The sequence below is a fragment of the Sceloporus occidentalis genome, unplaced genomic scaffold (genome assembly GCF_023333645.1).
Source record: "Sceloporus occidentalis isolate IW3139 unplaced genomic scaffold, rSceOcc1.0.p SCAF_3, whole genome shotgun sequence".
In the NCBI taxonomy this organism is placed as follows: domain Eukaryota; kingdom Metazoa; phylum Chordata; class Lepidosauria; order Squamata; family Phrynosomatidae; genus Sceloporus; species Sceloporus occidentalis.
Window position 1 is genome coordinate 74566100 of NW_028316983.1, and position 26767 is coordinate 74592866.

General features: G+C 41.6%; 2 protein-coding genes across 4 annotated transcripts; one reads left to right on the forward strand and one right to left on the reverse strand.

The window, feature by feature from the left end:
* Positions 1-78: 78 nt before the first annotated feature.
* On the reverse strand, positions 79-22283 carry LOC149316234 (leucine-rich repeat-containing protein 41-like). Of its 3 annotated transcripts, none has more exons than XM_089515062.1 (10): positions 21794-22280; positions 20566-20652; positions 19262-19332; positions 16852-18034; positions 14828-15079; positions 11136-11300; positions 10787-10885; positions 8113-8235; positions 3579-3654; positions 79-367 (listed from the first exon to the last, which is right to left on the reverse strand). In XM_089515062.1, the coding sequence occupies exons 1-10, from the start codon at positions 21903-21905 to the stop codon at positions 133-135; spliced, it is 2403 nt and encodes an 800-aa protein (XP_089371188.1). In that variant the 5' UTR covers positions 21906-22280; the 3' UTR covers positions 79-132. The 3 variants fall into 3 exon arrangements, 2 of the variants coding, with proteins under 2 accessions (XP_089371188.1, XP_089371189.1); XM_089515063.1 differs by lacking the exon at positions 21794-22280 and adding an exon at positions 19727-19954 and having other exon boundaries at positions 20566-20616; XR_016280451.1 differs by lacking the exon at positions 79-367 and adding an exon at positions 5810-5946 and having other exon boundaries at positions 3588-3654; positions 21794-22283.
* A 69-nt stretch (positions 22284-22352) lies between these two features.
* Positions 22353-26176, forward strand: LOC149316235 (cytochrome b-c1 complex subunit 6, mitochondrial-like). Its single transcript, XM_089515068.1, has 4 exons — positions 22353-22476; positions 24286-24312; positions 25331-25492; positions 25939-26176. The coding sequence occupies exons 1-4, from the start codon at positions 22426-22428 to the stop codon at positions 25969-25971; spliced, it is 273 nt and encodes a 90-aa protein (XP_089371194.1). The 5' UTR covers positions 22353-22425; the 3' UTR covers positions 25972-26176.
* The last annotated feature ends 591 nt before the right edge of the window (positions 26177-26767 follow it).

A 26767-nucleotide genomic window follows, 5' to 3' on the forward strand; every position in this document is an offset into this window, starting at 1 on the left:
TCTGTAAAATTAAACCTTTCCTATATCAAAATCATGGATGGTTTTCTTCAGTTGGCTAGAAAAAACTGAAAATCTGAATCCTGGTACATCAGTAAGCAGCTTTATTACAAGATATTGTTTTGTAATTGTTCTTTACATTACACTTATGTAGTCAGCAAAGGCCTGAGATGAGTCCCATGTGTCACTGACTACACTGCACATTGCTTTTAAACGCGAAAGGGCCTCTTGTGCAGTTGCAGCATCTTGGTCCAACCAGTTCTGATAGAGGCAAAGTTTTGTGAACTTGATTTGTTCTCTGTGTTGGGTTACATAACTCTCCAGCTTCTTAGCAAACTCCAGAAGCCCATCAGGTTTGATACAGTTGGAGCTGTAAAAGAATGTTGAGTCCATTGCTGCTTACAAATTGATTGATTAGGTGATACTCCCATACAGTTACTATGAATGCACATAACTTTTTGCAACAGATTAGATTGGATTTTCTGTGTAATTCCCATTGGTGGAAACACAATTATGAATGGTTTAACCCCTGCATCTTAAAATATGTCCGGGAAGTAGTAGACACAATGCTCTAAGAAATAACCAGAATTTTGGAATCTGTAAATTCAAAATTGATAGGTTGTATATGTAAGGTTTCAATTGGAGGCCAGTAGGAATAAGATCCACCGCAGTAAGGCACAGGAAGACTTAGCTGTGAAAAAACTCACACTGCAGGCACCCTCAAGTAACAAGCCACTAGTCGGGGTGGATATCTTCACTATTGCTAGATCAGAAGAAAAGCTCATGATAAGTCCAATTTTCTTCTCTTATCCAGTGAAAAAAGACAAGTGGGAACGCTGTCACTGCTAAGAAGGCTCAAAAGATCTCAGCTTGTTCATTTGCTCTCCATGTGCTTGGAGTATTAGCTTGCTACACTATGAAGTAAATGTAGGCAATTTTGGCAGGCTATAGGGCTGTATCCATTAAAATGCCAGTCTTGCCCCCTAATGCCTTTTTAGAACTCTGAGTAGGGGACACTTTTGCCATTTTTTTAGGCCCAGGAAAAGTTTAAAAACCAGGAAGTGAGTGCAAGTCACTTCCTCTTTTTAAAAGCATCTCACAGGGGCCCAGAGGAATGACCCTACATGCTCTAGGTGACCTTACTGGAGCAGATTTTTTTAAAATCTTAGGTCCCACTTGTAGCACATTGGCTACTCTGTCTACTCTCTATCAAGAAATAAGTCAATTTTGTAGCAGTTGCCTCCACCCCCACCAAAAAACAAAAGCACAAAAAGAGGACCAGGATAGAAAGTGTATTCCAGAGGGAGCTTTCAAAAGTATGGAAACAGTTTTGTGTATACCACAGCCCCTCCCAATTCGTGGGGGATCCGTTCCGGCCCCCTCCTCTGAAAATGGGGACTCGCAAATATTCGAGTCCCATTGAAAATGGTTTGCGCGTCCAAGGCACATGCAAGACTGTGTGCAGGCGCATGCCACCATTTTTCCCCTCCCCGCTTGCCCCTCCCACAAACAGCAAGACTGGACTCCAAGTCCGTGAAAAGGGAAGGACAACTGTAGTTGGTTGATTTTTATTAAAAATAGTGTCTGATTCTATAACTGCATACTTCTATATGAAATTGTGATTTACTAACTGGATAATGCTAAGGCAACATGTTCGTCAGAATTTACACAAGGATGAAAACTTTTAAATGAAAAAAATATAGTTTTTCATATTTCAATTGCTTAAAGGCTAAGCAGTTTTAGCTTTGGTCTCCAGAGAGCTCTGTTGATATAAGAAAGCATTCATAAAAGTTGGTTAAGCTGCAGTGACTTCCAGAAGCAGTCACCTCCTTGTAACTTTTCCACATTTTGTTATGATACAACCTGGAATTAAATTCATTTCATAGAATTGTAGAGTTGCAAGAGACCACAAGGGCCATCCAGTCCAAACCCCTGCCATGCAGGTACTCTTAATCAAAGCATCCCCGACAGATGACCATCCAGCCTTTGTTTAAAGACCCCCAAGGAAGGAGACTCCACTACACTCCAAGGGAGTGTGTTCCATTGTCAAACAGCCCTTACTGTCAGGAAGTTCCTCCTAATGTTGGTGGTGGTATCACTTGGTGTACACAGAAACAAAACATTGGTCACAAAATATTTTTATTGTGGCAAAAAGTTAAGTAAACAAGTTGACACTTGTTGGTTGTATCAGTATTCACTTCCTTTCTTGTGACACTTCCCTATAAGGTAGTGCAAGCCACTGCTTTCAGAAGCAACATAAGTAGTTGAATGCGGTCTACCTTTGTGCAATTCCAGTGCCACATGATCTAAATTTAAATAATACTGTTTCTGAAAAGCATGTCTAAACAAACAGCATCTTGAAGACAAGTTCTCAAAAGGTCAGGATAAAATGTGCATAAGTACCAATCAGGATTGGATTATAAATACCTATCCCAAACTATGAACGTCTCTTGGAATGCAAAGTTGAAAGAATGTAACTTAATCATGACTAGATAAGACTAACAACAATAGTTAAAAAATGCAAAGTGGGGGTGAATAATTCTGCAAGGCGCTGCTCATAAATGAAACGTGGCTCAACAAAAAGTTTTTGTTAAAGGTTTGTAAAATGAATACAGTTATGGCTGCAAACTTGTCCACAGTTATGAGGGAGCTGCTGCAAACAGAACCTCATTTCTGATTGAACCTAGTCAGGGTTGTAATGTAAACTAAAAAAATAATGTCATTGGAAACAATTGCCCCTAAGCTTTGACTGTGAAATGGACTGGGAAGATCCTGATGAGCCATTACCATCATTTTTAAGAGGGCTGTTCCTATAATGAAATGTGAAGTTCCTTCCCATTTTAGTCATTCTTAATTTGTTTGGAAGAGAACACTTTAGACTGGACAGATTTGAACAACTGAGTTGCCTTGCAGTAAGATAACTGTAGTCACTAAATACTCTGCTTTTTGAAATCCACTTAGATTACTAGAAGAAGCAGAACAACTTCAGATATTATCTTCCCCCTGCTAACACCTTCATAAGGCAGGTAGGAAAGGAGGGAAAGACTCTGCCAAGATAAAGATCTTTATTAATCTGCATATCTGTCTTGCTAATTGACCAAGAATGGAAATTTTATGCAATCTTGGTCACTCATCTTTAATACGTTGTGATCAGACAAATGTTATGGCTTTACAGTGACTTCTTTGAGTCACTTATATTCTGGACTGATTGGGGAAATTCATTTTCTTGTCCGCTGAAAATGGGGATAATAGAAGCCCAATAACAGGACTCAGTGTAGACTGTAACATTTGCATATCAGTATAAATCAGTATCCCTGAATCCAGTCTCCCATGGACACAGACCATTAAAGAGAACACCCAATACTTCATAGAAACACCTTTGTAAGTGGTAAATATCCTTGAGAAATACACAGTAGATAGATTCTTTCTACTTGCAAATTGACATCTTTCTTTAAAAATAGCTGATGAAAGCATGAAGGCGAGCATTAGTTCAAATAATGCTATGTCACTGCCATCCACCTCTTCCCCCTACCCCCAGATAAGACTGACTGAGGAAGGTTCTTGGTTTAAGTGAAACATACCTTACATCCAGATGACAGATGGAAGAGGATGAATCTTCAGAAAAAATATCAGCCAGTGCCACCAACCTGTGATTTCCTAAGAATAAAGAAATTCAATTTAAGTGCAAATTATAAATACTAGAGAGTCAATATGGGTGAAAGCAGTGAAAAAATGAAGCAAGTCATGGTTTGAACAAGAGAAATGCTGGGAACCAGCTGCATGGGAAGAAAAAATATGTGTATTCCTCTGCTTCCCATATCAACATTTTGTTCTTTGGATGTCAGTAAACTAACAGCAAGTTTCTACAACAAGTCTTCAGCTAGTAGGAATTCATTAAATATACTGTGATATAACCAGATGAGGTTCTAGAGGGCTGAATTTTGGCATTGTCCAGTTCAATTTGGAAAATGCCCCTTATTTTCACCAGAAGATACTGATTAATTTGGTTTGTTTATTTTAAACATTTAAATTAATTTATTTAATTTAATGCAGGGGTCGGCAACCTGCGGCCCGCGCGCTGGATCCGGCCTGCCAAGGCCTTCCTGCCGGCCCCTGCACAGTCCTGCCACCGATTTCCCCCGTTTTCGCGCCGCTCCGGCCGCCATTTTGTTTTTCAAAATGGCGGCCGAAGTCTCATGTGACCTCAGGATGGCAAAGGTCATGCGAGACTTCGGCCGCCATTTTGAAAAACAAAATGGCGGCGCCCATCTAGTAGGCCCGGTGCAGCCCCTGGAGCACTCCAACAGGGCTTCAGGGGCTGCAGCAGGCCTGCAGCAGGCTCCACCTCACCCTCTGCCCTCCTCCTCCTCCTCCCTAAGAGCAGGGAAAGGAGGAGGAGGCAAAAGGAAGGAGTACAGAGCGAGGGAGAAAGGGAGCCAGAGCAGCAGCTGCAGCCACAGCAAGGCGAGAGGTTGGTTCATTGGGGGAAGGGGTTAGCTGGGTGTTCTTTCTGCAAAATGCTCTCTCACCAACTTGTGGCTTTTCTGGGTTGAAACTGTGTGCATGCTTGCTGCAGTTTATTTTCAATTGCATTTTAGTAATTTCCTTGCTTGTAACTTTATTAGTATTACTATTACTATTACTACTACTACTTGCCCTGGGTGTTCTTTCTGCAAAATGCTCTCTCACCAACTTGTGGCTTTTCTGGGTTGAAACTGTGTGCATGCTTGCTGCAGTTTATTTTCAATTGCATTTTAGTAATTTCCTTGCTTGTAACTTTATTATTATTATTATTATTATTATTACTACTACTACTACTACTTGCCCTGGGTGTTCTTTCTGCAAAATGCTCTCACCAACTTGTGGCTTTTCTGGGTTGAAACTGTGTGCATGCTTGCTGCAGTTTATTTTCAATTGCATTTTAGTAATTTCCTTGCTTGCAACTTTATTAGTATTATTATTATTACTACTTGCCCTGGGTGTTCTTTCTGCAAAATCCCCTCTCAATGAGAAAGAGGAGGAGGAGGAGGAGGAGGAGAAATAGGTGGAGGAGGTGGAAAGGTGAGTCATTTCAGGTCTGCTTTGGGTTTTTTCCATTAATTTTTAAAAATATATAACACTTATTTTTGTTTTTTTTATTTCATTATTTTTATTATTGCTCTTTATTTCATTTCATTATTTTTATTATTTATGAAGGTGAGACAGTGTGACTTTCCAAAGTGCTGTAACAAAGGTCTGCTGTAACAATGATAGTGGTGGTGGTGGTGATGATGATAATGATGATGCTTCGGTGGAAGCTCCACCCCCAGTGTGTGGCTCCGCCCCTGGAGGGTGGAAGCTCCACCCTGGCATGTGGCTCCGCCCACAGAAGGTGGAAGCTCCACCCCGGCATGTGGCTCCGCCCCTGGAGGGTGGAAGCTCCACCCCCGGCTTCGGCCCCCCAGTTGTCTGAGGGACAGCAACCTGGCCCCCGACTCAAAAAGGTTGCCTACCCCTGATTTAATGTATTTGAGAATGGGACTCAAGGTGGCTTAGACATTAAAAAGTTGACAGTTAAAACACACAAAAGCCACATTAAAACTGAACTAAGAACCACATAAAACATACTCTAAAAGATTCTGAAAAACATTAAAAATACAACTTAAAACAGTGCAGCACTTACAGCCCTTTCTCGTTTCTAAAAGCCTATCTGAATAAAAGGTCTGCCTTGCTGATGGAAGAACAGGATTGTTTTAGTCTCCTTAGGGAGAGAGTTACAAAGTCTAGGGCGGCCACTGAGAATACCCTTCTCTTCTGTTTTCACCAGATGTACCTGTCAAGATCGTGGAACTTAGAGAAGGCCCCCTCCTGTGGATCTCAGGGTCCAGGCAGGATTATATTGGGAGATGCAGTCTGATCAGAAATTGGCAAGGGCAAGGAAGCAGAATTGGCCTCAAATAGATTTGCTTTCTGAGAAAAAAACAAAATGAGACCATTTTCCTCCTGCAGAATCTGACAGTTCAATCTTAATCAGTACTGGTGATGGGGCGACAGCCTGATATGGGGGTGCAGAACAGACCATGTGGAACACACAGCCGTGTACTCTAATGGGGGAAAACCAGGACGGGGGGCGCCATTTTTCTCCCTCATCTGCCACCTAAGATGACTGTCCGCTTGCTTAACGATAAGGCTGCCCCTGAAACTTTATCTGGAGACAGAACCTGGCTTATTTTTATTTGGATGGACTAGATCAGACTTGCACAACATGGCAGTAGGTAGGGCCAAAACTAAAATAGGCTAAAAGGCTAAACTTCTTTGGGCTGCAGATAGGCTTTGTAGCTGCTCACTTTCCCAGTTAAGGTATAATTAATTAATAAGTTACTTTAATCATTAAGTAATTATTAAGTAATATTATTAATATTAATTCTATCATCCTCTGCCTGGCTCTCTTGGGAGTAGGCCAAGCGGTGGAGGAGCTGTGGGGGGCAAATGTTCACCCTTCTTCCTCCTACCTCGTCCAGTTATTTCCCAGGAGAAAGCAGCAGTGGAAATTTGGGGGGTGCCATTCTTCCCTTCCTCCTCAGCCCAGTCTTCTCTGGAGAAAGCCAGGGTGTGGAGGAAGCCCAGGGGGCATGCATTTGCCCTTCCTTCTTCACCCAACCTTCTCCTCTGGAGAAAGCCAGGCTGTAGAGGAGGCTTGGGGGACACATGTTCACCCTTCTTCCTCCTCTACTGCCCAGTTCTTTCCCAGGAGAAAGCTGAATAGGAGAGAAGGCTTGGGGGCAAGTGTTTACTCATCCTCCTCCTCCACAGCCTGGCTCTTTCTAGGGAGAAAGCCAGGTGGTGAGGAGCCTTGAGGTCCTCACAGTCCACTCAAAATACTTTGGCAGGCTACATGCTGTGCAAACCTGGACTAGATGAATAAATGGCACAAGGAAGTGATTCATGCTCCCAACCAATCCCTCTTATCATTTTCGTTATCATTCCTTCCCAGAACTATCTCCACCATCAATCATTTCTTTTAGCCATTATGTAACATCTTGTACTTAAAATCACTTATTTTCCTCTTTCCTCCCTGGTCTCCTCTTCCTTTTGCGTTGCAACACTATGTCAACTGGGCTTGAAAGAAGGAAAATAAAGTAATGTTGCTTAAAACCCTGATCAGATTAGATCAGTTTTAGTACTCTTAAAGGCAGTGATAAATGGGAGCCCCTCTATTTATCTCCACAGATAACAAAGGACTAAATGTGGGAGAAGATACTGTTTTATTTTAATGAGGCAGCATCACAGAGGTGATGAGACAGTAACTATCCGACGAGATGGAAGTTGTTCTGATACCACCAAACAGAGCCTGAAGCCTCAACAAAAAGGAGTTGGTTTAAACTGACTCGTGGCCAGTGCTTCTTGGGACTGCAAGCAATGGGCTGCTTTGGGAGCAGGCCATGTGGTCGCTGCAGTACCAGACCGATTGTGGCCAGAGGCCACTTCTTCCTAACCATCTACTTTGCCACTTTGTCTCTGGCTCTCTCTAATCAGACCATGAGGGCTTCTAACCAAAAGCACTGGATTTAGGATGACTGGTTGAAGCCAGACAATGGAGTCCCGGCTCTTGGCTATCCTATGAATATCAAGGACTACAAATCCTATCTGATCTGTGAGTAAGATTAAGAGAATGTACCAGCCAGTTGCATTAGGATATTTTGATTCTTTTCTTGATTTGGCTGAAATTATTTGTTCTATAACTTATACTTTCTGTCTGTGCCTGAAGGACAAGAATTTTCTTACTTAGACTAAAGCTTTTCTTTGAAAGTACCGGTCACGCTCACACTGCCTCTTTCACATACCTCAGCTCAACAAGACATAACTCTTCCGCCAAAGAAAGAAAGGAGAGGCGGAAATGTCTCTGCAAAGAAGAGCCAGGGAATCCCTGGCAACATCCTGGTGTGTTGCCAAAGAGGGGAAAGGGTAATCATTGGGTGGTGGTGAGTTCTTTGATAAAAGGTGTTCTCATGAAATCCCAACCAGCTCAGGCAGGAGAAGGGAAAATGACCCAGAGAACCCTCACAAGGCACACAGTCCTTGCCTACAATGGAAAACAAAATATTCTGGGGTAACTAATACCTTTGCCATACATACCAAGCCTATTTCCAGGGAGTTTGAGGCTCTTCAGTGATGAATTCGTCTTCACAACATTGATGATTTCAGACAGAAATTCTGCAGCACAATTCTCAAACAGCCGACAAAAGGAAAAGGTGATTTCTATTAGAAGACAAAAGCCAACATAAAGATATGCAGTTTCCCCTTTTCAGTATCTTGCAATGGGACATTTAATGCATTCTGGAACAATCAGTACCAAAATTTAAAAAACACAGTGATACCCCATGAATCTCTTTAAAATGTGAATAATTATTCCTTTTCTATTCTTGCATTTAAGCAATGCACGCCTACCCTGTATATTCTCAAGTTTCCCCTTGGAATACACTACACATCTTTTTCAGGCCCACCACTGAACTTGTATTAGGAAGGGGCTCACCACTAAATGGAAGTGAAAGCACAGCAAGCAAAGAAGCTCAGAGCAAAATTCACCCCATCCCTCAACTATTTTATTAGTTGGACTTATGCTTTCTGAGAGAAACGGATTTGAATCAAACACAATAGGATTTAATAAGAGTTAGAAACATATGAATAAAGTAGAAATTGTATAAGACTATATAAACATATGCTAGAATTAGATTGCATATATAGATAATATGGAACCACATATATACATGTATACTATTATAATCAATATATCTATTCTAATAGGATTGAGTAAAGGTCAGCTGAGGCCTTTAACTGAAAGGGAATTTTATAAAAATATATAGGTTAATAAAAGAAAGTTTAGATAAGCTTTTTATAACACTGTTATTTATTAAATATATTGTTTTACAAGAATAAAGGGGGTTTATATCTTCGATAATAAGCAAGCTAAACTTATAAAATATGCTGGACAGTTATTTTAAATAGTAATTTTTTTGCTCTATTAAGATTATCAAAATGGCTAAGTGTTCTGTTTAAATAGACTTGCATTACAAATACAGCAGTTTAATTAGACAAAGAAGCTTCAAAGGAAAAAACTTGTGTCTGCATCTGTAAATCAAAGACAATGTTACAAGGGAGAAATAAATCAAGCGATACGGGAGTTTTATTCTCACTAATTAATAATAATAATAATAATAATAATAATAATATTTATTATTTATAAACCGCTTTTCCAAATTTGAAATTGACAAGAATACTTTTTTTTTATAAAAGGGTGACTTAAAGTTCACACTAAAATCTAACTGACCATGCGTAATGGGGGGTGATGAATATTAGAACACACCTATGAATCTATAATGACTAATTTAAATGGTCATGAGATGTATGATGAGATATGTTATGGGTGGAGTTTTTACATACTTGGAAAGGTGGTCTTAAAATTGATCACATGTCTAGATCTGGCCAATAAAAAAATGAGATAGAAATATTGTAACAGAAAATGTCTTATAAATACTGTGTAAAACCTCAGACGGTGTGCCTACTTGCCTGAGACACCCCTTCTTGCAAGATTGTAACTAATAAATTGGAAATTGCTGCTTCACTTGTTTTGTCCTGATTAATTTGATTTGGTACTTTGGTACTTAGAAAAATCTGTATCTCACACCTTCCAGTGAGTTCAAGGGTTAACCTTTCCTTCCTCCTGCAATTGTTTTTGTTGTGTACCTTCAAGTTGTTTCTGACATGGTGACCCTAAGGCAACCCTATCAATGGGCTTTTCTGGGTCTGAGAGAGTGTAACTCACTCAAGATCATCCAATGGGTTTCCATAGCTGAATGGAAAACTGAACCCTGATCTCCAGAGTCTTAGTCCAATGCTCAAACCACTACACCATGCTGGCTCTCTCCCTAAAATTACTCAAGTGAATTTCAAACAGGATTAAAAATGCATATTCCCAACTCCCAGTCCAACACACTAACCCAGTGTTTCTCAAATTGTGGGGCACGACCCCCAGGGGGGCCCTGAGAGTTACTCAAGGGGACCTAGGACTTGGAGGCCCTGATTCCTCCTTTTCCACTTCTTACACCTTTTTTCTCTTGAATGGGAAGAGTAAGGCAAGGAGGGTGTTTGGAGTGGGGCCTGAGGGAGGAGGAGGAGCGCTATTTCCTTATAAAATGTTAAAATATGAATATATAGTTGGACCTCCATTTTCTTGGGGGATCCATTCCGGATCCCTTCATGAAAACGGAGGCTCACGCATATTCAAGCCCCACAGGCTTGAATGGGGTGCATGTCTGTGCATGCGTGCACACCCCACTAAAAAAAGCAGAGGTCGCCCCTCCACAGATTTTCAAGGTTGCGGATCCAAGATACATGAGTTAGGAGGGGCGACTGTACATGAATGTGTGAACAAAAATATACACACTAAACAAACAAAATATATTAATTCATATACTATGTCAAGTGGGGGAGGGGAGAGATGTACATCTGCATGTAGATATAAAGGGAGTCACGTGGTTAAAAAGTTTGAGAACCACTGCACTAACACAAGGATGGGGAACTCCATGGCCTTCTAGATGTTGTTGATGTGCAACCCCAAGCATTTATTGTTGGCTATGCTGGCTAAGGCTTCTAGGAGGGGCAATCCAACATACATTCTCACTCACTGTAACCACTATACTGGCTCTGGAACAGTTTCTAAAACAGAGCAATCATGAAACTGGCAGCTGAACTAGTTTTCACTCAAAGTTGTAAACAGTCTGGAGCATGGGCATGAGTTACTTTAATATACCTTGAAGTACTGGATCCTGTAGTAGCAAGAGGACTTCTTCTGAGTGGCTAGAAAGATTGATGTCATGAAAGCTTAGCTTCTTCAGGCTTGGGCTATATTCTTAAAGACAAACAAGATTTTATGACAAAAGGCTTGGACTTTGCTACTTAAAGTTTTCATGTTCAGCACAATGCATGTTGAACAGATGCATTACATCAATACTTAGACTGAGCTTTCCATTTTTTTTTGCATGCTTTTCACACAATCATCTTTTATGTAGGACTGACAAGGTGCTGACATTGATACATCCTGCCATAGTGATCACTACAACTGTCCAGTTTTTCTACAAACAAGATTGCTTCCATTTTACCTTTGAGTGCACAAAGGAGAAGCCCAACCTCCTGGGGACAGGAAATAGAAACACTGTCTAGAGAGAGACTCTGGAGAGACCTGGAAGATTTCAATACTGGCACCAGAAGACTAGTTTGAAGAGGTTCCCTGGGAAATCGGATTTCAAGATGTTCCAGATGGCTCTCTATGTAAGAGAAGAGATAAAGGAAATAAAAGCTCTGCTCACTAATAAAAGCTGTAGTTTTAAACAAGAATTGCAAACTATGGCCCTTTACAGACAGGCCTAAAAGTATGCACTCCACGCGTACTAGAGTTAGAAAGGAGCATCCTTTCCGGACGTTCCCAACCCTAGCACGCGCGGAGCGCACACAAAATGGCTGCGGCCGTTCCACACGGACACCGCCATTATGACATCATGACCGCACCGCCTCCAAACGAGGCGGCACGGACGTGACATCTTTGCACCACGCGAGGGCACCTAGAGTGCCCTTTCCGCAGCGTGAGAAGGAGCTCTGAAACGTAGCTCCTTCTGGGGTTTGCGTCGCTGGGCGCAGCCTTTACATGGCTGCGCCCAGTGACGCAGAGGAGAAAGGGGCCAAGTGGCCCCTTTCTCCTCCTCCCTGCCTTCGCCGGGTGTCCTTGGAGCTTGAAGCCCCAAGGACACCCCTTTCCAGGCTGTGGGGAAGCGGCCTTTTGCCGCTTCCCCGCGGCCTGGAAAGCGGCGGATTGGGGCCTCGGAGGCTGCCGGTCTGGCAGCTGAGGCCCCGATACAGCGGGGAAAGGGGCGGGTGCAGGCCGCCTCAAACGAGCGGTCTGTAACCCGCCTATGTTTTAGAAGATTTGTTCAAACCATTCTTTATCTTTTAAAGTAGACTTAGGCCCAAAACACACTGCAGAACAATCCAGTTTGAGACTTAGGAGCTGTACATATGGGTGGCAAAACGCTGCCTCCTCTTTGCTGCGTATTGTTCCTGGAGCAGCCAAACTGCGTGGAAATGATACGCAGCCCGATGACGCCGCTTCCTGTGCATGACATACCAACACTGCATGTCGCGTATGTCATCATGGTGGCCCCTAGGGACAGGAGGCTGGCATGATGGCAGCAGCAGCACGTTTTAGGGTTCCGGAGCATGCGGTTGCTGTGCCTCTGGAACCCTAGAATCGACACAACCATGCCACTTCCTGCCCATGTGTACCAGGCCTTAGTTTTTTGTGGGTGTTTTGGGTTATGCGGCCACATTCTAGAAGAGTTTGTTCCTGGTGTTTTGCCAGCATCTATGGTTGGAATCTTCAGAGAATGCTGGCATGAGAGTGAGTGGGGTATATATGTGACCCTAGGTTGGGAGGAGTGATTTCCATGTTAATCTGTGTTGTTCGATTGTTGAATGGCAAGGCCTCAGGGTGGGAGAATATGCAAAGAGGATTTGTGTCATCCTTCGGCCTGCGAGGTAGTGAACAGGCAGGCCCAGCTCCACCAGGGCTAGCCTGAAGAAGAGCCCTCCCTCCAGTTCATCTGCCTTGGTCCAGGTCTCAGAGGGAGAGAATAACCACTGGACCTCATCCCCTTTCCCACCACCATTCCCTTCTCCTTTTGTGTTGTCTTTTAGATTGTAAGCCTGAGGGCAGGGAACTGTCTAATTAAAAATAATAATTGTAAGCCGCTCTGATAGCCTTTAGGGCTGAAGGGAGGGGTATAAATAAATAAATATATAAATAAATAAATAGAGATCCATTGTCTGCTGGAAAATCCCCTGACCCTGGGTGGTTTTCATTTGCATTTGCTGGGTCTTGATTTTAGTGTTTTTCAGGACTGGTAGCCAAACTTTGCTAACTTTAAGGGTTTCTTCTTTCCTGTTGAGGTTATCGAGGTGTTTGTGGATCTCAATGGCTTCCCTGTGCATTCTGACGTGATAATGGTTGGCATGGTCCAGAATGTCAGTGTTTTCAAACAGCATTTTATGCCCATGATTGTTTATAACGTGTTCTGCTACTGCTGATTTTTCTGGCTGACCCAGGCTGCAGTATCTCTCATGTTCCTTGATTCATGTTTCAACACTGTGTTTGGTGGTCCCTATGAAGACTTGTCTGCAGCTGCATAGTATGCAGCAAATCCCTGCGGCCATGAGAGGGTCTCCCCTGTCCTTTGCTGAGCGCAGCACATGCTGGATTTTCTTGGTCAATTTGTAAACTGTTTGGAGGTTGTGTTTCCTCACCAGTTTCCCTATTCTGTCTGTGACTCCTTTGATGTATGGATAGCCTTGCCATTCAACAATAGAACAATACACAGATTAACATGGAAATCACTCCTCTCAGCCCAGGGTCACACAGTATATATATACCCTACTCACTTGCATGCCAGCATTCTCTGAAGATACCAGCCACAGGTGGTGGCAAAACGCCAGGAACAAACTTTTCTAGAATATGGCCACATAGCCTGAAAAAAAGCACAAAAAACTATGGATACCAGCCATGAAAGCCTTCAACTTCATAATTTGAGACTGCTTTAATGGTTCTGGGTCAATGCTAGGCAATTCTGGGAGCTGTAGTTTGTGAGACATTTAGCCTTCTCTGTCAGAGAGTTCTGGTGCCACAATAAACTAGTTCCCAGGATTGCCTACCACTGAGCCAGGGCAGTTAAAGTGGTCTCAAACTTGATTATTTCTGCACCGTGTTTTGGACCTTAACTTCCAAATCAAGTTTTGGGTTGTTGTTTGTTTGACATCTACACTCTTACATCAGTGTCTTCCATTCCAGCAGGTGCTGATGGACTACAGAATTATTACCAAACTAAGAAATATAAACAAATGTAAAAAAGTGTTAGCATTACATCAAGATGCTTCAATGAATCTCAACACATGCCTCAACCACCAGTCCATGTTCAGAGAGTATGTGTGACTATTCTGCAGATAGTCTAGCCTGGTACACACAAGCTGTTTGCACTGATACTGGGGCTCGATGTGGCCCAGCATCCACATTCGCCGAGCCCTAGTATCGGCGCCCTTACGTCACAAGGCTGCAGCCCCATCCACACGGGGCACAGCCTCATGACGTAAGGGCGGCCAAATGCCCATATGCCTGTAGGCAAAAGAGGCAACGTAGGGCTGCATCGCAGCCCTTATGACGCATCAAAAAAGGTGCTGCCTAGAGCGGCTTGTTTTGGACGGCACGTCTGTCCTGCAGCAACTAGATCAGATAGTTGTCCATCTACAATAGTAATGTCTTTGGCAATACATAGTTTTCCTGATTCTCAGTTTGTCTACATCTGCCACCTTAACTTTTCTTTTCATTGAAGATACTACACCTAGGACTATCTGTATGCACAGCATATGCTTGACTACAGAACTTTGTCTCTTTCCACTTCCAAGTGGTGTATTTTAGCCAGGTGGAATGTTAGAACTGGAAGACTCTCGATTTTTCCCAATAAAGGAAGGTAAGCACAGCTGTTTAGAATGCAGTAACTTTGTTTCACTAGGAAATCCAGTTTTAATAGAATTGTACACTTTTGTTCGATGAATGAGCAGAACAGAACATTACTTATGGGAAGCATTCCAAACTATGGAATAATCCCACCATGACAGCAATCATATGCATATGGTTCTATGATTAAACTAATATAGGAACATCTCCACAAAATGGTCACATCTAATTAAATTATACATACAAGAAAAGAGTCATATTTCATTGTGTTCAGTTGGCAATTAGCAATTTTACCTGGAATTGCTTCTTGTAAGGACAATGAACTCAAGTTCTCTTCTGGTCTGTCCCATTCTGTTGCAGTTTTGAGATCAAAACTGATCAAAAGGGTTTGAAGCAATGGAACAGCACTCAAAAAAGAATGTACAAGGTTCATGCAGGGAACATGCGAAAACATGTCACTAATGCATACTACACGGAGGCAGTAACTGCTGTGTTGGGAGAGGGTCCGAAGTCCAGAGAGGATACTGGAAATCCCGGGGCCTAGGCCTGGAACCAGATTTGAGAGGATAGAAACAGATGTTGAGCAAGATTACTTTACTTGAAACAGATATACACCTCATACTGGTACCGTCAGCACTCCACATTTGTGAGTATTAGGAAAACAAGACCCCCACAAATGTGGAAACCCCCCGAACCCACCCCCATATGGAAGCCAGTTAAAGGGATGGGTGGGCAGGGGAAGAGGGGCAGGTGTGGTCACTCCTCTTATTCCCCTACTCTTTGGTCCCTTTAACTGGCTCCTCACCAATTCCCCAGTGGGACAGTTGTCCTACCAGAAAAAGAGGAAGAAGGATCAATCCCCATGCACCTTTCGTGGTGGGATAGCTGCCTTCCCCAGGCAGCTATCCCACCGGAAAAAGGGGAAGGAAGGATGTTCTGTTTTTGTTTTGTACCTTCAAGTCTTTTCCCACTTATGGCGACCCTAAGGTGAACCCATCATGTTTTTGTTTTTTTAGCAAGATTTGTTCAGAGTGGGATCACAATGCAATAGGATACAGAAAGACTGTGACTCTCTAGCTTCAAAGAGTAATATAAGATAATACAGTTCAGGTATTTCAAATAGCTGATCTATGGTATAGAGGTGTGAAAGTAAAGTATCTGCTTACTAAAAGACAATTTCCTTAGAGTCAGAAATCCCTCTGAAGATAATTCTTTAATTAAACTGCACTTGTGGGAAGCATGTTTGCAAATAAACCATTACCTCTATTTGGTTTATTGGCACACTGCATATATTAATATATAGTTCAAAGGCCTGAAAGTGCATTTATTTCTTTTACACCCAGCTATCTGAAATATCTGCATCGTCTTGCACTATACTTTAAAGGGTCACAATTTGCATCTTTTGCATCTTATATTCTCATCCCACTTCTGTAACTGTTATTATACTTAAATACCCGGGCTAATGCTCATGCTGAAATAAACTAGGTAGTCTCAAAAAATGCTACTAAATTCCTTCTTCCAGCCAACTCCCATTTTCCTTTTTTATGATATGATGGACTAACACAGCTGTCTCTTGGAATGTACTTCTAGCCTTTAGCAGGCATTCATGAAGGTGACTGAGTGAGTTAGTCTGTCTCTAGCATTCTTTAACCTTTAACCTTTTTTCCAAATTATCACAGCAGGAAAACCTGGATTTTTCCTAGATTTCTGAAAGGGTGTAAATATCATCCTAATAATACTTGCTAGCTTATACCAGCAATACATACAATATAAAACACCAGGCATTGTTTCATGGGCTATAGCTGAATACTTATTTGATAACCAATAGCAGAAAATAATCTAAACATTACATTAACATACACCTACATAAACATACACTGAAAAAATGTCCATACATGAGATTGTCTTTTGTTTTTATGTTATCATAATGAGTAAAAATGTATTTATTTAGTAATAGAAGTATTTTAGGACTGCTGACTACAGCATAAAAGACTGCCTTTCATTTGGTTTAGTGTCTGAAAAGATTGAACTAGGACTTCTTTTTTGAAATGGGAAAAAACCCCACTTTGCTTTTGCTGCTTCCCAGTTTGGAGGAGGAATATCTTGCCATGAATTCTGCCTATTTTGGCAACCCAAAACACTGGAAAATGTTAACATTTCCTTTATTACAGGGTGTAGAAGCCATGGCACGCTATGTGTTATTAGTCTACTAATAACAACTGAAGTTAAACAACATCTGGACAGGTACAATTCCTTACTTCTACTTTAGAAGGTTAAAATTGCTACAAACATCTGAAGATGTTTCATTAAATACTCACCATTTAAGGTTAGAACAAGCTTTTCTAACGATACCCAAGAGCTTAGCAGGTTACCAAGCATCTGGCACATATTCCTGGTCAGTGGGATGGAGAACATCTCCAGTGTGGACACGCTTCGGAAGTGTCCAGCTGTCTTCACAGAGGTGATCCCAAGAGATTGGACTCCTTCTGCATAATCCGTACCATTTACACTGATAGCTTCTGCTGGGAAGTGGCAATTAGCATGGGTCCTTCCCTCCTCTGTCTTCCTTCTTTTGCTGTAGAATCCTTTCTCCTGTTCTTCTCTTGCAACTTTAAAGACAAAATCATAAAGGTCTTCTGAGTCGGCAGTCATTTTGCTGGATGTCTGAGGGCTGCTGCCCTTCTTTGCTGTTACAGCTTTGCCCCGTTTCTGAAATCTTCTCGAAGGAGAAACGTGTTGGAATGTGGGAAAGTTCTCAGCATTACAGCTCTCTGAACATGGACTATACTGTGCCCTACTTTGGCAAGAATTGCTGTCCATTTTGTAGTTCAGTGTGTCTTGAAGATTCTCATTGTTGGTTCTGGCCAAACTGGCATGGTTGTCAAAGGCTGAAACAGATTCTTGAGACACAAGGGGCAATGCTTTCTCATTTCTCAGATCATTATCATTACACTGGCCAGCTGCTGTACTATGAAACTGTCTGCCTGAATCCGAAGGAAATGTAAGCTCTTGATCTAACTTTTGGCTCTGTTCTGCAGATTTCTCTTTGCAGAGATGACAAAGGTTTTCTTGGTTCATCTGTGTTTTTCCAGGATGCCAAATTCCAGCACCCATTTTTAGAATAAGGGCTAAAAGAGCTGGATCAGGATCAGGCCAAGAGTACATTGATAGATGGTCCACAGCCCCATGATGTATTAGGCGATGAAGGAACAAACTCAACTGGTCTCTAGAGGACAGACTGCAGGAGAGAAGGTGGCGGAATGTCAGGGATCTCAGTGAGACAGCCAAGCTTTCTAGAACATCTTGATTATGTTTTGCCAAGAGTTCTGCAACACCTTCAAGCATATTGTAGATGGTAAGCTGGGTAATGTGCTGTGAAGTATACAGCAAAGGCAAAAAGGAAGGATCATGGAGGCACTGGTGTGAAGATACATCCAAGATCCCACGCAGCACATTTGAGAAGAAAGTTTCAAGGAACTTTTTCCTCCAACACGTGATATTCTGTAATCAGATCAAACCAAATTACTATAAATGTCTTGAGTAGCAAGCTCTTACCTGTGTGCATTGTAGAAGAAACCCAAATGAACTCCAATTGGATAAATCTGTGCATAGGTATGACAAGTAAACAATGGTGGACATGCTTAGAGAGCAGTTTTTGTCTCATGCCTTTTTATCATGGTCCCAGTCCTTATAGGATGCCCTTTTATGGCAGGTGTGTTTGTTTCCCTCCTACCAGATGATTTTTGATGGGCTTTAAAGATGTGGCTGTTTTTGGCTGCTTTCACCTGCCTAATAGTGCTGACATACATTGTTTCAGTTACAGTTTTAACTGCTGCTGATATTTTTGATTTGTGTTTAAATATCCAGTAGTGTTGTTTTAATTAATTATTCTATTTTTTAAAATGGCTTGAAAAGGCTTGTAAATTGAAAGATGGTGCAATTGTTTTTCAAAGAGGATATAATTGTTTTTTAAAAGTATGAATGCTTTCAGCAGGTAGTGAAGACGTGAGACAAATATACAATCTGCTTACAATCATGGAGATGCCTATGCTTCAGCTTCTTAAGTATGTACTGAATACCAGGCCTAGAAGTCAGGCATCATGAATGATTATTTTATTTTAGTCTGTTCGTGTGCAAGTCTGCCTAGTTTTGAGGGTGCCGCTGGACTCTTTGTCATTTTTGCTACCACAGAGTAAAGTGACTATCCTAAAAATGTGGAAGACTGTGGATTGTCTTGTATTCTCTTATTACACAAGAGAGAAAAGCAAAAAATAAGTTATACAGTGTGCTCTTGGTATCCACTGGGGCTTGGTTCCAGGATCCCCTGTGCATACTAAAATCTATGGAGGCTAAAGTCCCATGATATGCATAATAAAATGGTGTTCTCTATATAAAATGGCAAAATCAAGGTTTGTTCTTGGAATTTTTTGGGGGGTGGTGGTGGTGGTATTTTCAAGATGCAGGTGGTTGAATCCGTAGATACAGAATCTATGAATAATGTCTTTGGAGAAAAGCAGAAGCCTATACTGACTGCCCCTGGTAAGGGTAATTAATTCTGTGATGCTATTTTCTAATACACAGAACAATATTTAGAAGAAAAGCAACAAATGAAACTGATCGAGCAGCATTACAGCAGTTGGCAGATACTGAAGACCAAATTGGCCATGAAGAAGGAAGTTGGATTAATCAGACATGTTGTTTATGTGTATGTCATGTTAATCAACTTACCTCTAATCTAGAAGGTCTTGTTTTCATGATGTCAAACCAGAGCTTGCACCATATAGGTTGGGTTGAGAGTCCTGAGGGAATACATAGTAGACTTTTTAGAAAGAAGTGATATTCAGATGTGATGTATATTGTTGGTTTGATATAATACAGATTTCTATATGACTTGATTTATAACACAGGAAGATTTCAATTCTACACCTACTTCAGAGTAAATCCCATTTAATTCAGTAGAATTTACTCTGAAGTAGCTGTATGATTTAATTCAATGGGATTTAGCTGAGTAGTCACACATAGCACTGCATTGTAAGTACAGAAGAAATACACCTTAGACTGCAATCCTATACCTATTTACCTGGCAGTAAGTGCCACTGATACTTACTGCTGAGTAGATATGTACAGAATTTCACAATAAATAAAGTAAACCAAGTATTCCATATCCAGCAAGAGTAGCAGTCATTTTGATACCTGTAAGATTCACCATCAAACTACAGGAAAATAAATTCCACCCAAATATTAGGAAGAACTTCCTGATGGTGAGAGCTGTTCAACAGTGTTGCCTTGGAGTGTGGTGAAGTCTCCTCCTTTGGAGGTTTTTTAAAAGAGTCTGAATGGCAATTTGTTGGGAGTACTTTGACCATGTATTCCTACATGGCAGGGGGTTGGACTGGACAGCCCTTGTGGTCTCTTCCAACTCTAGGATTCTATGATATACCTGTATTAGATTTAAACTGAAGATTGAAGGTGCAAATCATTTGTATAACTTTTGTTGCTTCTCATTCTCCCTGCCTTCTCACTCTCATAGTCAATCTTATAAGTTAGGCTATTCTATTTTGCACGCAAAACCTGATGCTGAAACATGTAATTATATTCTGAAATCAACAGGAAGGAAACTCCACTTGTCCCTCCATATTCACTAGGGTTAGGGGCACAAGACCCCTGTGAATATGGAAAAACTGCAAATAACAATACCTGAAAGGAAACCTTTCTAGGTCCTACAGTGCAGCTCTGGTCAACGTCCGACAGACACTGACCACAGAACTGCAATGGAGGAGCTACAAATGCCTAGTAGAGAATTCTCTCTAGGAATCTCTAGGTCTTTCAGTGCAACTTTTAGTTAAACTTGACCATAGAGTTGCACTGGAGGACCTACATATTCCTAGAAAAAACATATTAATCAAATCTGCGAATAATAAAAGCCGCAAATATCAAAGCCGCAAACATGGAGGAATGAGTGTAATTTATTAGAAACCACAATGTTATACTTTGTTTATCCTTCCACTATCACCTCCTCCAAAATAACTGACCTTTTTTCACAGCAGTCTCCTCAATTCGCTCCAGATAATAAATGTTAAGAAGAGGCAAGATACCCTGGAGTATTGGACCTGGGAGTGCTTTTGGGAGAGAAGACAAAGCTGAATTTCAGTTATGGACACACAAACATACACAACCCCACTCCTCCCCCCAAATCTAGAACAGATTTAGGTGAATTGCATTTTCTTCTCTATCATAATGGTCTTATTCTCTGCATGCTTAATAGGAAATGCAGTTCACCTCGCTCAGTAGAATTTAACTGTTTAGGAACTACAGCTTAAATAAACCTTCTTCCCAAAGCATAGGGTGTATCTATACTGTAGAAATACAGCCAGCATAGTGTAGTGGTTTGAGTGTTGAACTACGACTCCAAATCCCTGCTCTGCCATGAAACCCACTGGGTGACCCTGGGCAAGTCGCACTCTCTCAGCCTCAGAGGATGGCAATCGCAAACCCCCTCTGAAGAAATTTGCCAAGAAAACCCCATGATAGGCTCTCCATAAGTCAGAAATGACTTGAAAGCACACAACAACAACAACAACAACAGAAGACTTTGTAAACTACAAATGCCAGGATTCCACAGGTTGGAGCTGCAGTGCTTAAAGTGGTGTCAAACTGCATTATTTATCGTGTGGAAACCCCCAAAGACTCCTCCTTTGCTGCTTCCCCATTCAGACCACTATCTGAAACATCCAGGGATGTTTGTTTGTGTGTGAGAGAGAGAGTGTGTGTCCTTGTGCACAAAGCCCTTTAAACAACTTCACTGGCTCTTGAGAAGACTGTCCTCACTGCAAAGGAGGACAAGACACCACAAAATGGAGGATGTTCAAGAAAAAATATAAGTTGTTGATAATTTGCTATTACTACTACTACTACTACTATTATTATTATTATTAGCCTACCCTTTCCCCAAAACTAATTATTTACTAATTAAAATACTAAATAAGTATACTAAAATAAACAAATAAAATACAAAATACAAAATAAATAATAAATAATAAATAAATAAATACAAAATAAAAGCTCAAAACATTGACATAAAGCCAGGCTTCTCAGCGCTGCCCTCCTGGGAAAGGGAGGACGCCTGGTGCCCCTGCGGCCATGGAGGCCCTCTGGGTGACCCTTGGCCAAGCCACACTCTCTCAGCCTCAGAGGAGGGCTTTTCCTGGCCAGTGGGAGGCTCTTCCTAGCTGAGCCCCTTTCCTTTCCCCTTCTTCTTACCCCAAACCTCCTTCTCCACGCGTCCCATGGCGGAGCTGACCACCGCCCCGCTGAGCTCAAAAAGGCTGAGAGGCCTCCGAGGAGTTGCCTTTGCCTCAGGCTCGGCCTCCATGTTGCTCCGGCGACAGCTCCCCTCTGAACCACTGGCCTCTTACGCCATCTTGGGAAGGTCAGTCATTGTTGTGCGGGCGAATAATGCCGCCATGTTGATGAGGGCAGCGATCTTCAAGAGAGATTTTGGACTTCAGTTCCCAGGAGGCCCAGCCACGTTGGCCAGTCGCCTGGGATTCTTTAAAGAACCACTGATTCAACAGATATAGTCTGTAGCAGTGGCCCCCAAACTGTGCTCTTTAATTGTGGACTTCAGCTCCCAGAATCCCAGGCTCTCGGCCAACGTGGCTGAGGCCTCTGGGAGCTGAAGTCCAACATGTGTTGAAAGGGCAGAGTTTGGGAAATCGCTGCGATCGGGCGGAAATGGTCGGCCATATTGGGAAGGTCTGATAAAGGGGCGGAAAGGAGAAGGTCGGAAGGAATCATGCGCCAACCGGAAGAGGCGGGGCATCCGGCGGAGCGTGGGCGGGATGACCCTCGAGCGTCCTTCTCAGGCGGCTGAGTGAGGAAGGATAGCCAAGATGGGGAGGCAGGGCGAGGAAGTGGAGGAAGGCCGGACTGGGGACCCCGAGGTGAGTGGCCCTCTGCTCTCCAGGGACTGGGGCAGGGTCAGGTGTCTTCTCCTTGCGAAGGAGGCCCAGGCAGCGCAAAATGGAGGGCCATCAGGGGAAATAGGGGACCTGAGCACCTATAGAAGCCCCAAAGACTCCTAGAAGCGTTGCATCCCTGCTCCTCAGCCAGGCTCAGAATGGAGGACGCTTTGGAGGATGCCTCCTGCACAGAAGCCGAGTAGATTGGTTAAAATTAAGAAGCCCAGAAGTTTAAAAAGTATAGCTTCCCTGCTCTTTATAAAATGAAATTTTGGGTTCTAATTAATTAATTAATTAAAACTTAATCTGCAACAGAAGGAGGAAATGTAGGACATGTCCTGGAAATGGAGGACCTCTGGGCGCCCTGAGGAAGAGTGGGTAAACTATTATAAACCAAAATGGATAGATATAATGGCATTCATCTGGGGGAATCAAGAGTGCAAAGGGGTGTGTGTGATCCCAGTATCCTTCCTCTCCAGTGAGATCAAGGCAGCTAACAACATTAAAAACATACAAAAACAATAATGTTAAAATAGGATTAAATGATTAGCGTGCTTCTTAGTCCTGCTCAAAATGGAGGACATTTTGGAGTTCCTCCTGGGCAGAAGGTGGAAAGGTAGGACATGCCCTGGAAAAGGCGGACGTAGCCTTTCTCTATTTGTCACCTCTTCTGTTGTCTTCCCTCTTTCAATCCTTGGCTTTCTCTTCTTTTTCCCCCTCATAAAACCAAATGCGATCTGTGAGGATATCCTGGATTGGCTCATCCTCCCTCTTCACACACTATTGTACTGAACAACCGCCTAATGGCAAGCACTGACTCTCATCTCTGTAGGTGAGGCTGCATCTACACTGCAGAATTATTGCGGTTTGACACCACTTTAACTGCCAAGGCCCATCCTGTGGAATCCTGGGATTTGTAGTCTTCTGTGGCACTAGAGCCCTCTGATGTTGAAGGCTAAATATCCCACAAAGCTACAGATCTCAGAATTTCATTGCATTGAGCCATGCTAGTTAAACTGGTGTCAATCTGGATTATTTCTTCAGCGCAGATGCAGCCTTGATTCTGAGGGGCTGCATTATCACTCACCCTTTCTTTGCTGTTCACAGATATGTTAACTTTGGTGTAACTTCCATGACCTTTTGAAGCCCATTATATTTGTATGTCTCCTGTGTATTATATTTTACTTACACTGTTTTGTCTTATATTGTTTCACAAGAACTTTGTTAAAATGCTGCATTGAGTCCCCCATATTTAGTTATATGGTAATTCATTCCAGTACATGGGTGAGAAACATGTCCCACCAACCCCAGCCAACATGGCCACTGGGCAGGAAAGATGGGGATAGTAGTTCAAATATGTGAGTGCCGTGTGTTTTGATCTCAGCTGTACTGTATTTATTGCCTAGTGATTTCACAGAGAAATCTAAGTGGCATCTGGCCCAGTTTATATCTTGTCTTTCAGGTACCATACAGATAGCACAAGATAGTGGATTGTCTTATACTGCCAGACTATAAAAGGTTCCTAAGTACAGTCTGGCCTGTAAAAATGTATGTTTTGTATTGGTTTTGAAAATCATCTTACTTAATTACTTTGAAACAGGTATCTAGCATTAAAAATAGTTTGCTGTACAAAGCAAATACGGAGTATGTGTTATGAAAGAACTGTAGTAATTAGCAAAATTTAAAAAATAGTTGATAGAATTATGCTATGGCTGAATATATAATTGTAAATGTAAGGACACTTGAAAGTCCATTCTGATTTATTTTGTTTTGTTTTGTTTCTTCATCCAGGAGGAGGAGGAAGAGGAAGACCTTGTGGTATGTAATTTTAGTTATAATAACAAGACAAGAAATAGCATTCACAAGCACTCATGAGCAACAAATAACAATGCATTCTACAAAATTCCCACATAGATCTAGAAAACTATTAATGGTACAAAGAGGTGGTGATGACTCTTCAGGTTCACAATTAAAAGTTCATCAGCAAAATACCTCGCAGGTAGTCTTAAAACGGTACAGTAATAATTCTCCTTAGACTCAAAATGGAGTCCCTTAAAATACTTAGCATAGTGACAACTTGTATCACTTTTAATACTGATAGAATACAACACCAGCTTTTACACATTGCCACATTCAGAAAAGGCAAGCTTGCCAAGTCTAGGTATATCTTGCTTTCTTCCCCAGTAGTATGCTGTGTTTTTCTTGGGAAATGATAATTTAGGAACAAAATGATAAGTTGATGGATAGACTGAAAGGGTAAAATCTAGTGTTTTGTCTTTCCTTATTTAGTTTGAACTTTTTCATGTGCTGAGTAGGCATCAGTATTGCACTGGTCAGGCTATTTCTTCATATACCTTTTTTTAAACCTTAATTTATTCTTTTAAACTGTTCTGTTTGGGACATTCAAAATATTTTTTGTATATGTAACATGGTTTGAACAACAACATTCTTCCATTTTAGATTAAAATGAGTGCTATATGGACTGCAGTCTATATGTGGGACCTGCTCTTCAAAGAAGCCATGCATTAATCATTTATAATTCTTAGATCCTAATCAACTTTTTAAAATAAGTGATATAGGAAAGCTGATGGCGTAGGAATACATTATTCTGAAATGACGAGTATTAATATTAACACCATGCACTGCTTTGAAATGTCATTTGATATAGGAAGTGGTATAAATTTAAAGTGTATATATAGTTCATAATTTCTAAACTTGTTCTTATAATTGTGGGGCTAGAGAAGGCAAACTTTTGTTCTCAACTTGTCTCGATAAGGATGAACCAGTCTTTTAGCAATGAGCCATCTGGATTGTTTACACCTTGCTTTTCTTCCAGGATCCTTTAACTACTATCAGGGAACACTGTGAACAGACAGAAAAATGTGTGAAAGCCAGGGAACGTCTAGAGGAGTGCGATGCTCGAGTGTCCTCCAGGTCCAAGACAGAAGAACAGTGTACAGAGGAGCTCTTTGACTTTTTGCATGCTAGAGACCATTGTGTAAGTTTGCTTTGGGATGATTTTCAGATGTGAATGCTGGATTGTTGGATGTAGAAGGGAACCTTACTTTTCCAGTGCTGAATCACAGAAACTTGTCATTAATATCAAGTAAGGAACAATTATTGAATCAAGGCATTAGCTCATTTACAAAGAATTGAAATATTACCTTATGTATTCCATAGGTTTGAAAGAACTTTCAGTATTATAATAGTAAATGTATGGTTTCTAAACATCATATCTTTGTGGGTGGTTTAGAAATGCTTTTGTGTAGCTGCTCAAAGGTTTGATGAAGGAAATTCAGTCTGCTGCTGTTACACTACAACTGTATTAGCAGCTTTCTAGAGTAAAAGTCCAAAATAATGTGCAAAGAGGCAGTTGGTTCCAAAAGGTCTAATGATGTATGTTGCTTACATTTTTGCTTAATGTGTCCATTTCTTGGTTTTCAGGTGGCTCACAAACTCTTCCCAAAATTGAAGTAAATGTTCACAAGTCTATCTTCTCCTACTTCATACTTGAGCATGTTCTGTTTGAATAGACATGCTGCTCTACATCTGTGGCTAAAGAAGAATGGAACTTGGTCCAATGTAGGTGTTGCCATCAGGATACCATCTGTGTTCTGTGGATAATTTACAGCTGCTAATAAAATAATTCTGTAGATTTCCATATTAAACATATTTCTTGTGACATGTGCAAACATTGGGTTTTTTGTGTGTGGACTAAACAGCATCTTAGTACACTCTGAAATAAAACTAATAGCAATCAGGAATATTCAGGAAATTACTGTATGGCGTATCAAAAAAGTTTCACAAGACTGAAAAATGATGTGGGGCAGATGGAATTATAGACTCTGCTTATCAAAACATGAGTGTTCTCCCACATTATGAGCTCTTGACAGACCACTGCAAAAGCAAGCAAAAAAAGATGAGCCAGTGTGGTGTAGTAGTTTGAACGTCGGACTAAGACTGATCTGGAGATCAGGGTTTGATTCCCCAGTCAGCCATGGAAATCCACTGGGTGACCTTGGCTGCATTCGCACTGCAGAAATAATCCAGTCTGACATCACTTTAACTGCCATGGCTCAATGCTATTGAATCCTGGGGATTGCAGTCTATTGAGGCAGCTGAACTCTCTGACAGAGAAGGCTAAGTAGCTCACAAAACAGTTCCCAGAATTCCATAGCCTTGTACCATGGCAGCTAAAGTGGTGCCAGCGTGTTGGTGTTGCTTGAGCCTTTGACTGTGACTCTGGAGACCAGGGTTAGAATCCTGGCCCAGC

Coding starts and splice junctions, on each gene's coding strand:
- LOC149316235 (XM_089515068.1), top strand. CDS start 22,426: ATGGGGAGGCAGGGCGAGGAAGTGGAGGAAGGCCGGACTGGGGACCCC. Junction 22,477..24,285: donor GCCGGACTGGGGACCCCGAG/GTGAGTGGCCCT, acceptor TTCTTCATCCAG/GAGGAGGAGGAAGAGGAAGA. Junction 24,313..25,330: donor AGGAAGAGGAAGACCTTGTG/GTATGTAATTTT, acceptor CTTTTCTTCCAG/GATCCTTTAACTACTATCAG.
- LOC149316234 (XM_089515062.1), bottom strand. CDS start 21,905: ATGGAGGCCGAGCCTGAGGCAAAGGCAACTCCTCGGAGGCCTCTCAGC. Junction 11,301..14,827: donor CTTACAAGAAGCAATTCCAG/GTAAAATTGCTA, acceptor TCTCTTACATAG/AGAGCCATCTGGAACATCTT. Junction 10,886..11,135: donor TCTCCTTTGTGCACTCAAAG/GTAAAATGGAAG, acceptor TTTGTCTTTAAG/AATATAGCCCAAGCCTGAAG.